Source organism: Callithrix jacchus, chromosome 4, assembly GCF_049354715.1.
Source record: "Callithrix jacchus isolate 240 chromosome 4, calJac240_pri, whole genome shotgun sequence".
Lineage (NCBI taxonomy): Eukaryota > Metazoa > Chordata > Mammalia > Primates > Cebidae > Callithrix > Callithrix jacchus.
In genome coordinates this window covers 15203840-15217441 of record NC_133505.1, presented here as the reverse complement: position 1 = coordinate 15217441, position 13602 = coordinate 15203840, and the positions used below count along the sequence as shown (strand labels likewise).

At 51.9% G+C, this 13602-nt stretch overlaps 2 protein-coding genes across 27 annotated transcripts in view; one reads left to right on the top strand and one right to left on the bottom strand.

The window, feature by feature from the left end:
- The window catches only part of JARID2 (jumonji and AT-rich interaction domain containing 2), a 282534-nt gene extending 271589 nt beyond the window's left edge, over nucleotides 1-10945 (top strand). For all 16 annotated transcript variants that reach the window (XM_078368303.1, XM_078368295.1, XM_078368297.1 and 13 more), the window contains 5 exons: nucleotides 28-210; nucleotides 736-866; nucleotides 1866-2049; nucleotides 6161-6268; nucleotides 8987-10945. In XM_078368303.1, the coding sequence (XP_078224429.1) occupies nucleotides 28-210; nucleotides 736-866; nucleotides 1866-2049; nucleotides 6161-6268; nucleotides 8987-9169 (789 nt within the window). In that variant the 3' untranslated portion in view covers nucleotides 9170-10945. The remainder of the gene's footprint in view (nucleotides 1-27; nucleotides 211-735; nucleotides 867-1865; nucleotides 2050-6160; nucleotides 6269-8986) is intronic.
- Nucleotides 10946-11607: 662 nt separating this feature from the next.
- The window catches only part of DTNBP1 (dystrobrevin binding protein 1), a 161703-nt gene continuing 159708 nt past the window's right edge, over nucleotides 11608-13602 (bottom strand). For all 11 annotated transcript variants that reach the window (XM_035294859.3, XM_078368308.1, XM_035294853.3 and 8 more), the window contains 2 exons: nucleotides 13153-13296; nucleotides 11608-12005 (listed from right to left, as the gene is read on the bottom strand). In XM_035294859.3, coding sequence (XP_035150750.1) covers nucleotides 11761-12005; nucleotides 13153-13296 — 389 coding nt within the window. In that variant the 3' untranslated portion in view covers nucleotides 11608-11760. The remainder of the gene's footprint in view (nucleotides 12006-13152; nucleotides 13297-13602) is intronic.

The window sequence follows — 13602 nt, the reverse complement described above, 5'->3', positions numbered from 1 at the left end:
TGCTTCAGCCTGGCCCTGTCTCCCCAGATCTCCCCAGAGGTGCTGTGCAAAGAGGGGATCAAGGTGCACAGGACGGTGCAGCAGAGTGGCCAGTTTGTCGTTTGCTTCCCGGGATCCTTTGTGTCCAAAGTGTGCTGTGGCTACAGTGTGTCTGAAACCGTGCACTTTGCTACCACCCAGTGGACAAGTATGGGCTTTGAGACCGCGAAGGTAAGCAGAGCTGACCTCTCCCCCCCCACACTGCCCCTGCATCCGTGTGAGTGCCGTGCAGGGGCGGGAACACGGAAGCATCTGCGCACACGTGTGTCTGTTTGTAGATAGTTCCTTTAGGAATATGTCTTTGAAATTCTTAAGAGGTGGATGAAGGGATTTCTAGGAATCAAAAGTTCGGGATTTGTTTGTATCACAGTTTTGATTAGACCGTTACTGACAGACCCCCTACAGTACTGGAAAACTACTGAAGATGCTGAAGGCAATTGCTTAGAATAAATGGACAGAGAGCCTCCACCCATCGTGAAGTAGGGGCAGCTGCCCGTGGTTGGCGGGGAAGTGCTGTGACTTTTCCTAGTACATGGTGCTTTTCTCCCGGGGAGGCAAAATTTGGAAGAGTTTTTAATCCAACTGCAAAGAGTTAGAAATTTAGACAGCCTGTCTGCTCCCTGCAGCACCAAGAAAAACCTTGACAGCTCCCTGGTAATGAAAATCCACCCTAAAGGGATGTGACTCCTCTTTTAGGAAATGAAGCGTCGCCATATAGCTAAGCCATTCTCCATGGAGAAGTTACTCTACCAGATTGCACAAGCAGAAGCAAAAAAAGAAAACGGCCCCACTCTCAGCACCATCTCAGCCCTTCTGGATGAACTCAGGTAACAGACTCAGGGTTCTGGGAGACCTCCAGGGCCCATGCCAGAGAGCTGGACATGGCTGCCCTTTTCGGGGCTTGGCAGGGTGGAGGCCCGGGGTGGGCAGACAGTGCTCCCTGCCTGCAGCCGCAGAGACTCTAGGAACTGCTGGCCCATGACATGCTCTTCCAGATGGGCAAAGGCTTTAAAAAAAATGTTTTTTTGAAAGTAATTTCCCCTTGATGCTCAGAGTCAGCACCTCCAGCGCCAAGAGGTTCCTCCCCTTTGTGGGTATGACTTCCAGGTTGGCTCCTGAGCCCTTGCACGTGGGCGCTGGCAGTCCTTGCTGACCCACTGTGTCAGAGCCTGGTTCCACACCAGTGAGGGGAGGGCATGGGTAGCTGCCTCCAGCCTCCATTTTCTTGTCAACCCTCTTGTGTTTTCCGTGTGTGTGCGCATGTGTGTGGCCTCCAGGCAGCAGCAGCTGACCCCAGCGTGTAGCTGCCGAGCAATCCTGCCTCCACAGCCCTCCCCTGACACGCACCCGTGCGACTGCAGGAGCCCTCCCCAAGGGTGAAGCGGGTCAGGGCAGAACGTCTGCTGTGTGGCCCCCTTCTCCTCTCCCCTATGCAGTTCTCGCTGTCTCTCCCATCCTGGAGCCAGGCTCAGGGTTGTGCTGTTAGCACGTGAATTTCAAACCTTCGGTGATGATCCCAGCGAATAGTTTGTTGACTCTGTCCTTGGCTTGGGATACAGGGAGAGGCCCTTGCTAGGTGGCCATGGTTGCGCAGGCATTGTGACGTGTTTGTCCCCACGTTACTATGTCCAGCTGCAGAGCAGCCTCATCAGCCAGGGCCGTCCCTGACCTTTAGACTAAGGCAGCCAGGACGCAGGCTGGACTTTGCCCCCCAGCAGGGCTCACTCCCTGACAGGAGGGTGTGTATGGAGGGAGGCTGGTGTGTGGTGCACGTGTCCCCTCTGCTGGCTGTCGCTGAAGGTGCGGGCCGTCCCTGTGTCTGGCAGGGATACAGAGCTGCGGCAGCGCAGGCAGCTGTTTGAGGCTGGCCTCCACTCCTCCGCGCGCTACGGCAGCCACGACGGCAGCAGCACGGTGGCGGACGGGAAGAAAAAGCCTCGAAAGTGGCTGCAGTTGGAGACGTCGGAGAGGAGGTGTCAGATCTGCCAGCACCTGTGCTACCTGTCCATGGTGAGCCGCCGGGGTTGCCCCCGAAGAGGGAGGGCCCCCTCCACCAGGATACCTGCTGTGCCCCCATCTCTGCATCTCTGCCATGGGACCTTGGCAGGGCTTCTGGCCTCCAGAGGCGGCTGCCTCACCTGTAGTGGCCAAGCCACACAGAGGCTGTCCCCTGCTCTGCCCACGTGTGGCCCTCCCCTTTGCCCTGCATTGCCTCCTTCCTCCCTGGGAAGCAGGTGGCCTCCCCACCATCCTGCTTTGTCACTCCAGTCCCCATGCTCTCTGCTCATTTCCATCCTTTGGGCTGTGAGGAGAGGGTTTCCCACAGTGCTGGGTGGCATCTCCCACCCCTGCCCTGTGGCCTGGCCCTGCTGGACCTGGGCCCATGGCCTCTGCCCTTTGGCTCTGTTCTAAGCTTCCTGGTTCTGGTCAGCTACGTCATCTGCCACAGCCCCTGAGGACTTTGGAATCTGTCCTTGGTGAAAGCTGATGCTCCCTCCATCCCATCTGGGATAGAGATGCTTTTCTGGCACAGCCACTCCAGGCTACAGCAGGCTGTGTTCCTCTCGCCTTCTTAGCTGTGTCCTGCTGCCTGCTGTGTGCCCACCTGCCTGCCCCAGCTTTGGGCTTCATAACACACACCCTGCCTCCTCCCCCTGCTCACCCCTGTTCCAGGCCAGAGGTGGGCTCAGAAAAGCCCTTATGTGGCAACTGGACTGCCATGGCCCTTGCCATGTTTCTTCCAGTCTGTACCTGACCTCTCACCAGGCAGCTGCCCTGACACACTCTGGGTAGGGATGCCCAGCTGGCACCACAGATGGCTACATGCAGCTATGCTGCACACCTTAGCCTGCGATACGCAGCATGCCTGATGGGCCTGACCATCCTCCCAGCCTTTTCCCTTTCCACCAGCACCTCTGCTTCTCCAGTGCAGAAGCCAACTAGGAGGTGCCCACCCCATATGCTGCGTGGTGCTGGCATCCCACAGGTGCCCCTCAGCTGCACACTTCCGAGGTCAGTGCTTCCTTGTCTCTGCCTGTCCATGGTGGGCCAGGACTGAAACCTGGGTTCAGTCTCCCTGGCCTCCCACTGTGACTGTCTGCCACCTCACCTGGAGTCCCAGCCCGCCCTGTGGAGGAGAGCGCACAGCCTCTCCCAGATGAGTCAGAGGGGCTTTGTAACATTCGAAAGATCTAAGTCAGGCACAGTGGCTCATGCCTGCAACTTCAGCACTTTGGGAGGCTGAGAAGGGTGGATCACGAGGTCGGGAGTTTGAAACCAGCCTGGCCAACATGGTGAAACTTTGTCTCTACTAAAAATACAAAAATTAGCCAGGCTTGGTGGCGTGCTCATGTAGACCCAGCTAGCTACTTGAGAGGCTGAGGCAAGAGAATTTTTTTTTTTTTTTTTGAGATGGAGTTTCGCTCTTGTTACCCAGGCTGGAGTGCAATGGCGCGATCACCGCTCACTGTAACCTCTGCCTCCTGGGTTCAGGCAATTCTCCTGCCTCAGCCTCCTGAGTAGCTGGGATTACAGGCAGGTGCTAGCATGCCCAGCTAATTTTTTGTATTTTTAGTAGAGACGGGGTTTCACCATGTTGACCAGGATGGTCTCGATCTCTTGACCTCGTGATCCACCTGCCTCAGCCTCCCAAAGTGCTGGGATTACAGGCTTGAGCCATGGCGCCCGGCTGAGGCAAGAGAATTGATTGAACACAGGAGGCTGAGGTTGTAGTGAGCTGAGATCACGCCACTGCACTCCAGCCTGGATGATAGAGCAAGACTCCATCTCAAAAAAAAAAAAAAAATCGGAAAACTCTTGGTCCATCTTCCATGTCCTCCTTATTTAAGGACACAAAAGACATTGTATCAGCTAGGCCCACCTCATGGCCTCAGTTGAGCTGATTTACCTCGTTAGAACTTTACCCTCAACTCCAGCCACAGCTGAGATCCTGGAGGTTCAACCTATGCATTTGATGGGGGACAAATGTAGTCTGTGACCACCTGCATCCCATCCTGTAGATTTCCTTCTATCCATTTTTTCCATTAGAGTTCTCAAAATGTATTACATAGAGCCATTCTGTTCTTAAGTGAGCAATTCCAGGCATTTTCCCAAATCTTCCAATGTTTTATAAACATCACTGATAAAAGTTGCATAGCTTGGTGTCTCTCTCTCTCTTTTTTTTTTTTTTTTTTTTTGGAGACAGTCTCGCTCTGTTGCCCAGGCTGGAGTGTAGCCTGTGAACACGTCTCACTGCTGTCGCTCTGTTGCCCAGGCTGGAGTGCAGTGTGTGAACCCGTCTCACTGTTGCTCTGTTGCTCAGTTTGGAGTGCAGAGCGAGAACCCGTCTCACTGTAGCCTCAACCTCTTGGGCTTAGGTCATCTTCCCACCTCAGCCTCCTGAGGAGCTGGAACAGTAGGTGTGTCACCACGCCCAGCTTTCTTTATTTTTGGTAGAGATGGGTTTTCGCTATGTTACCTAGGCTGGTGTGGACTCCTGGGCTCATGTGGGCCGCCTACTTCAGCCTCCCAGTGCCCCGGGGTTACAGGCGTGAGCCGCCACACGCAGCTGTCTGTCCCCTTCCTGAAACATTCTACCCCTTATCCATGCATATGGGGGTTGTATGGCAGTCACACCTGTGGGTGAAGCTGGTTTGTCCATGTGAGCTGGCACTAGGTGGCCTCCTCATGTTCATGTCTTTCAGAAACTTAGAGATGTCACCTGGCGTTTCCTGTCAGCCTGAACGTTATATTAAAGAGAATATGTTGTGAGGCCGGGCATGGTAGGTCAGTCCCAGTGCTTTGGGAGGCAGAGGTTGGCAGATCACTTGAGACCAGGAATGCAAGACCAGCCCGGTTGACACAGTGAGACTCTGTCTCTACAAAAAAAGACAAAAAATCAACTGGGTGTGGTTGCGGGAGGATCACTTGAGCCCCGAAGTCCAAGGCTGCAGTGAGCCATGATCACACCGCTGCACGCCAGCCTGGGTGACGCAGTGGCAACCTCTTTAATTAATGGCAACAACAAAAAATTCGAAATCCATAGGTGAAAATTGGGGTTTTACTTAGGTTTATAATATGTGTTGCTCGGATTACAATACATTTGTGCATTTCAGTTTGGTGTGTTTCCTGTCCTGGGCCCCAAGTGTCTTTCCAGGGTCTTGTTTCTGTCAGTAGGTGTCATATGAGTCCCAAGGAACTTGTTCTCTGTTCCTTGCTTAGAAACGCTGCAGAGGAAAACCTAGATCCTTCCCCTCAAGCTTTCTGAGCAAGGCCGAGGACCCGCTTGCACCTTGAGTATTAGAGTTTTTCCTTATTTTCAATCTCTGATTAGAATAGGACTGGGAGTCAACGTGAGGTATGGGACCTTCCCACAGAAACTTGGCAACTGTTTCCCTTCAGCTGGCCCCTCAGCCCTAGACAGGGCCCCAGTGAGGGTCTCTGTCCCAGCACTCCCTGTGGTGTCGGGCAGCAGGACACACACACTGGCTGGACAGCTGTGGGCTTTGTGGGCAGCCCACCCAGGGAGGCCGGGGCCGGTGGGTGAGTTCGTTCCAGCCGCAGAGATTGGGAATCCAGGATGTTGAGAGTTTCGGGGGCTTTGCGTGGTGGTGTTGATTGTCCTTAGCTCTGCTGACTATGAGCTCTGTGGACTCATGGACACCATGAGACCAGTTTTGCTGCTGGAAAGTCCAGGGTACGTTCCCCGCATGGCTGCCCACGTTGAGTCCTTCACGTTCCACGTCCATGCCAGCACTAGGGTAGTGTCCAACACAGACTCTCAGGAGCCCTCAGACCTTAAGAGACTAGAAATACACACCACTGTCTTCATGGGCCTTTACCAGCCTGGTGCTGACCGGACCTCTCCCAGGAAACTCCAGGGGACTTGAGGACCACCCCGGAGGTCTGACTGGGAGGTGGTCAGTGGCTCAGCTTCCTAGTTGAAGATCATGCTCTGAGTGGTTGGTCAGTTTTGGTTTTAGTCCATTTCCAGTGTGGTGGGTGCCGGGGCTGCTCTGGCCAGGGCGGTGACTGGGGGGGCTGCCTGGCCGGGTGTGCTCCAGCCTTACCCTGGAGTGCTGTGGAACTTCCTCATGACCTGGTGTGCTGCTCTTCCTCACAGGTGGTACAAGAGAACGAAAATGTCGTGTTCTGTCTGGAGTGTGCTCTGCGCCACGTGGAGAAGCAGAAGTCCTGCCGCGGGCTGAAGCTCATGTACCGCTACGACGAGGTCAGTCCCTGCTCTCGGGGGTGGGAGTTGGGGGCAGCCTGCATGGCAGTTCTGTGTCTGGTAGATAACCAGGGCTCTTCAGGTCGAAAACCCATGCAGGCCCCACGGTAGGATCCCGACGGGAGCAGGGTTCCCATACAGCCCGTAGCACTGTGCATTTGGACTTCAGAGATAGGCTCTAAGCAGGGCTGAGGCTCTTCCTGCAGCAGCCCCCTGACTTTCCCATGGACCCCACCACTAGAGCCAGACCCTTTTTCGTGGTCACCTGTCCCAGGCACGGTGGAACAGTCGGCAGTGGAATCTCCACCTGCCACCAGCAGCCCTTCCAGGCTGGGACAGCTGGAAGTGTCTAGGATGATGGGGCAGTTTGGACCCCATGATGTGAAATCCCAGTGTCTTCCTGTGGGCCCTGCCATCTTCTGGAGAGAGAGGTCATAATGATGCACAGACTGTGCAGCTGGGGCCCCCCTGAGCGGCAGAAGTCCTGGCAGCAGCGCCTCTTGCCTGCTCTGCCCAGTTGCCCATGTGTGCTTCCCATGGACTCTGATGAGGCTGGTTATGAAGAAGGTCACCACCTTGTGGTCTTGGCACATTTGAGGCTACTGAGTGGGGCAGGTGCTGCTGGTATGACTGTGCAGGGCCTGGTGTGTCTGGAGGCCCATGTGGTGGGTCTCACTGGATAAGCCTTTAGCTAAACAATTGGAGAGCTGGAAGAAGCTCTTTGCATCTGCTTTTTTTTTAAGGGCATGCACGCTGGGGGAAGGCGATAAGCACCTTGCCGTCCTTCCTTCACCTCAACAGCAAATGTCCAGGCAGTCTTTGCGACGGCTGAGTGGGAGCATGGCTCTGGCACCTTGCGGGATGTAGACACGGGGAGGCTTCCTCTGGCTGCCTGGAAAGGGTTGTGCTTTTCACTGGCAGCCTGTTTCTGTAGCCAGATGTCTGACGTGACCAGAATCCTGGGAACAGAATGGCATGCAGGGGCTGTCTGAGACTCAATGGTTGGTTTTGATAAATTAGGAGGAGCAAAGGCATTTAGAAGCTGCGGACTTGCAGTGGCTGGCATAGCTCAATGAGTGAGTCTGTGCCTGTGTTGGCTGTGGAGTTGAGCTGTGCCTTTTTTTTTTTTTTTTGAGACAGTCTTGCTTTTTTGCCCAGGCTGGAGTTCAGTGGTATAATCTCAGCTCACTGCAACCTCCATCTCCCAGGTTAAAGCAATTCTCCTGCTTCAGCCTCCCAAGTATCTGGGATTACAGGCACCCACCACTATATACCCAGCTAATTTTGGAATTTTTAGTAGAGATGGGGTTTCACCATGTTGGTCAGGCTGCTATCAAACTCCTGATCTTGTGATCCATGCACCTCAGCTTCCCAAAGTGCCAGGATTATAGGCGTGAGCCACCGTGCCCGGCTCATTACTTGGGAGAGACCATTGCAAAATCTTGTTCTTACCCTCCTAGTGTACCCAGCACACAAATCGCCCAGGTCCATGCCTACTGACTTGCGATAGTCTGCTTTAAACACCCCACTTTGTGTGGTTGTGAACCTAGATTGCAAATCCCTGAGCTCATGGCTTGGGTTCTCATGGACCATGAGGCTGCCTGTGGAGTTTGGAGCCATTTGTGCCCCCGGCCCTTGCAGGCTAGCTGAGCAGGGAGGGTCCAGTGAGTGGGGTGTTGGGCGGCCGCTGCCAGGCCTGCTGTGAGGGCACTGGTCTGAGGCAGGTGCTGTCCATCTAGCGAGCTGCACACAGAAGGGGGAATGCTGCCCTCTTGTAACTGCACACCCCAGCTCCTCCTCATGGTCAGGTAGCTGTAGCCCTCTAAGTGGGTTTTAAGGCAGCTCATCCACTTATCCGTTAACAGTGTTTATCATCAGTCCCTCAAGCGGTCAGGGTCACAGCTATTGTGTTATTACAGATATGTGGCCCACCTCTTCCGAGGACACCTTTAACTTCTTTGTGATGGGAGCCAGCTGTCACTGTTTTCCACCCTCATCTCCGGGGCTTTCCAGAGGGCTGGGGATCACACCCTCAGAAGTTCCCTTCCATGGCTGGCTTCCTCCCTGCTGGGCTTAGTGTGGTTCCCAGACACCCCTGGCCCAGAGAGATGCTCGTGAGATGCACGTTTGCTACTCCTCCCCTTGTTCTTTTCAAAAAATGGGATGATAGGATGTACTGTGTGAAAGTTACACAGTTTTGGTGCCGACAGATAACCGATTCTCTCGGGTGAATTGCAGGGATGCCGTTTTTGTTTGCTGCAGATAACAGAAGAGGAAGTAGTAGAAATATGTATAGGTGACAAGTGTTTGCATTTATTTGCATGAGCAGGTTAAGTGGCTGGTAGCTAAAGTGAGTCAAGCAGCTTGGTTATTTGTGTCACCATCCAGGACGCAACAAACCCCCGGGGGTCTCTTTGCTGAGTGCTCCCCTGCCAGCCTTGCCCTTATGAGCTGGTTAACCCACCTCGGAAACCATAGTGGACACCAGGGTGGTGGTGGCGAGGATGAAAGGGCCGTGCATGCAATGTGGCATCCGGCGGAGCTGAGAAAGGGAGATGTGCTGCCTCTTGAGCCTCTTCGGGGCATTTTAAAAGCTGTTAGTTGGTGTGGTGGAGGGGACCCCTGGCCACTGATCTCTGCCCTAGACCTGCCCCTGCGTGACTCTCAGGGACAGAGCTCTTGTTATTAATTCTGTGTCTTCCTCTCACCCCCAAACAGGAACAGATTATCAGTCTGGTCAATCAGATCTGCGGCAAAGTGTCTGGTAAAAACGGCAGCATTGAGAACTGTCTCAGTAAACCCACACCAAAAAGAGGCCCCCGAAAGAGAGCCACGGTGGACGTGCCCCCCTCCCGGCTGTCAGCCTCCGGTTCATCCAAAAGTGCTTCGAGCTCATCATGAAGATGCCAACGCCCGTGGTTGATTTATATATATTTTTTTGTAATTATTATATTCTAGTTTGGAGTACTTGCTGTAGGATTCAAGCTGTCTTTGCACTAGCTCTAAAGAAGATTTTCTTCTGGTTTTAGAGAACTAATTTTGTTTTAGCATTAAACTGTTGAACTTTTTTTTGTACTTAGAAAACCTAGATACTGCAGTCAGATTTTGGAAACTGCCGTATAGTCACTGTTTTAAAAACCCTTGAGGGGCTGTATTAATTTGTATTGCCCCTGGCTGACAAAAGCCTTTTTTGTTTCTTTTTTTTTTTTTTGTAACTGTTGGGGGAAAAAAGGCTTTTTAACCCATTTTTGAAGAGGGTGAAGTTTGGAGAACAAATTTAAAAACCATCAGTCATGTGAGCAGATTTTTTAGAAGGGATAGGAGACACGCACGCGCGCGTGTACACACACACACACACACACAAAACTTGAAAAGAAATGGCTTTGCTTTGGCTGTCGTTGTCTGCCGTGGCCAGATGAGCTTGTGAGCTGGGAAGCCAGGGCACCCCCGTTTTGTTTCTCTGGGCGGTTGTGGCAGCTGAAGGCAGACGTTGTTTCCTGACCACAGGCGGAACGAGGAGCCGGGAGCGAGTGGGCTCTCCACCAGCACATCACTATGCATCTGTTCAAGGAAGGAAGGAACGCCAGCAAGGAAGACGGAAGAGACTGCCTGCCTTGGAGGGGTCACGTGAGGGAGACCTGTGCCTGATTTCATTAGGAAATCCATTCTGTTATTTTTTGGTGCTGTTGGCTACTTTATCAAAAAACCCTTCAATAGCATCCTTAAGATATTAAAAAAAAAAAAAAAAAAAAAAAAAAAAAGTGATGGAAGCCGTAAGTGCTTCTTGGTCATCGACGTGCAATCTTCTAACATTCCATCACCATCTCACCGCTTCTTGTTTGACACCTTCACAAGTCAGCATTAATCTTGCTTTTTAAATTTTTCATTTATGATCACCCATAGAGAGCCACTAGGAGGCCTGCAGTTCTTTTTGAATGTGAAAATGCATTTGCGCTCATCTTGTCTATTTTTTCTCTTCATGTTGTAACAAAAAGGAAAAAAAAGAAAAAAAAAAAATCCCATCCCTTTTGTACATACGCCTGTAAATTGTTTTAAATACTTGAGCCTTTTTCTCGGTGGGGGGTGGGGAGGGGGAGAGAAGACAAGATGAAGAAAAGCCTTACATTTCAGTTTCTTCATCGGTTGGATTGGATGCTTACAGGGTTTTTCTTGTAACATTTATAAGTGCTGCTTACATCACTGAACAACAACAACAAAATAATGGAGTAGCTGTTGCCCTTCTCCAGTTGTGTGTACAGTATGTGTGGAATAAAAAAGGGAAACTTTTCACAAGCTGTTCTTTGTTTCATAATTGGATCCATCAATCCGTAGCTACCCATGTTGCACTGAGCTTGCCAGTGGTGACTGCCAGGAGCGTCCTCTGATCCACTTTGTTGGTTGTTGTTGCAGAAGACTGAACTGTTTTGGAATATTTAACAATTACAGAACCAGAGTCGTGTTTTCCAATGTGGTTGTCCGGTTTCTATGGCCTTGCTGTGTACTTTCCCTCTTTTTGACAGTAAACTTCTGCCTATGGCTTACAGTTTGACATTTAATTTATTAGCGCTGCTCTGCACCCTCCCTTGGGGGGAGACTTCATGTGGTTTATTGCGAGTTTTTTGTTTACTTTTCAGGTTTGTACTACAAGGTTTAATAATAAAATCAACGTTTTTTGGACATTTGTCTGTCTTGTGGAAGATGACTGAATGGAATGAGCTCTCTCTCTTCTCATCCATGGGCAGGGGTGCAGAGGATCTCTCATGCTGCAGTCCTGCCCCTCCAGCTCCCACCTGCTGGTGGCGGGGGGGGGGTCCCCTTTCAGCAGAACCTAATGGTTTCCATGTGGCCCAGCCCGCGGGGCCAGAGCTGGCCACAGGCTGCAGCCATTCCACCTCATCTCCCATTGAGCGTGGCACCCCTGCTGAGCTTCCATGATGAGATGACACTGGGCACATTGAGGGTGTTATGGCTCATCTCAATGGGGCATCTGTCCTCCCTCTCGTTGGGCTGGAGGAGTGATAGACGGAACATATCACCAGGGGACCAGTTTCTTTTCAGGAGAAAGCAGGTATGGAGGATTGCTTTGGGCTTCTGTTCTTTTGGGCCCTGGGGTGTGAAAGTAGGGTTTGGACAGGTTGGCTATCATACTGATCAAAGGAAAACCCCCTATGAAATGGCTGTTCCCTGCCTCACGCAGAAGTGAGCCCGGTGTAGCCTCCACAGCCTGGCCCAGGCCCTGCCCCCATGCTACCTCCTGGGGCAGCCCCCAGTGACCTGCCCCCTTACAGTGGCCTTAAGGAGGCCTGTATTTAGAAAAGTTTGTCTACAAACTAGCTCCATTTACCGTTTCATGTCCTCACCTTTATTGTTTGCCGTTCTTTCAGTTTCTCATGAATTACTGGCAATTATGTAAAAATCAATACCCTCTAGAAGCATCCTGGCTTTCCAGGTGGACTTGCGCACACAGACAAAACTGGATTCCATGTCCCAGTTTAAGAGTCACTCTCGTCACTACCATCTGGAGCAGCCTCTCTGTCGGTTTGTGATGTGGCCAGGGCAGTGTCCACCTGAACATCCTCCTCATCAGACTGAACGACAGGGGACTCCCCACCCTCACTGATGTCCTGGGCGGCCGTGTCGATGCAGGTGGAGGATGAGGAAGGCGGCCTGGCTTGCAATTCTGAGGGATTTGGAACCTGGAGGGTAATCTCATTCTGACAGGCACTGGAATCAGGCCCTGAAAACAACACGGGGAAGAACAAGCTGTCATAAAAACATTTGCGATTTAGAATTGCTGCCAGCAGTTGCGGAACGTGCCCATCAGGAAAGGGGTGGGTGGGTTAGGGACCCGGGGCCCGCAGAACTAGGGAACTGCCCTGGAAGGCGCCGCGCTGAGTGATGCAAGGCGGCTGCAGGGCGACCCTTCTGTCTCTCGATGAGTCAGCCACTGTGACAAAGGTCAAGACTGTAACTTGTGTCTTTAGGAGCAGTCCCGTAACCTTGATGATCTAGACTGATTTCTTTTTACCCTTTTCAGTAATTCAGAGACGCCACTGCTGAGCAAGTCAGAATTACTGACCTTTCAGCAGTTCTCCAGTTTTATGGAACTAAATAGGCTCTTCAAGGAATCAAATTCTATATGCAAATTCTCAATGTTTCCTTGTCTCCAGGTGAGGGCTCATTCTGGTTTCCAGTATTCTGGCCTTCTCAGGATGGCGTCAAATGCACCCAAGCCCCTTCTCTTCCCTGGGATGACACAGTTCTGACAGACTGCCAGAAGAATGGGGTGGGAAGTCTAGAGGAAGCGAGACTGTGGTAATGGTAGAACCTTCTAGAGATGGCTAAGGTGCTGCTGGGAGCTTTGCCTTGACCTGGCCAGAAGAACTAGTCAGAAATTTAAAACGCACCAAGCCCAGGTCCAGGTATGGCACCTGCATAAATATTTGCTACATGCATGTGAAAAAACTTTGAGAGGGCATGAAAGGAACTGAGTTTTAAAACACAAGCCAAGAGCTAGACACACCATGGCTTTGCCCAGAGCGGACGTGCCCCTAAATGCCTGCCGCACAAAGCCGGAGAGTTTCACGTGAGTCCACACCTCCCTGCAAACTCCGGTCCTTAGCCATAAGCAACAGCCTCAAATGGACTTCTGGGCGGTAAAGGAGGGAAAACAAGAAGCTCTCAGTTCACCAAAGTTACTAGAGTAGAGCAGGTCAAATCTTTGGGAAAATTCATGACGGAACCACCACTGTTGCAGCTGCCACACAGGAGCCAGGGAGCCAGGAGCTGGCTGTAAGCTTAGAGGTTGTGTGTAAGTGGCTGGCCAATGATTCTCATGTATCGATCAAGCCCTGGTCAGTTTATGCAAGTCTGTCAACTCCTACCTAAGGCGGGGGACAGCACAGTGTTATCTTCTCCACCAGAGTTCAGGAAGACGTCCAGGGCCTCCTGGTCGGATATGTCCATGAGGTCCATCTGCTCTAGCATGTCCACGTTCACTTCCATGGATGACATGCTGCCTATGGGCTCTGTGAATAGAGGAGCAGCATGAGAAAAGACACTTCGTCTTTCAAAGGGGAACTTCCATTGGCATTAGGCTAACTGCATTGCATTTTCTAAGCTTACTTCAAAATGGAATTTGAAGCAACGTATTAGTAGATGACACATGCCAGTCTGGTACTTTAAATGCCTCCTCAATCACCCTTGGCAACCATTATTACCTTTTACACTTTCCTTAATCTGTGCATCCCCAGCCTTTTGGAGTGCTACAGATGGACCAGTCTCTGCATTAAGCGACTCCTGGCTGTTTGGAGTAGGACATTTGGCCTGTCTCA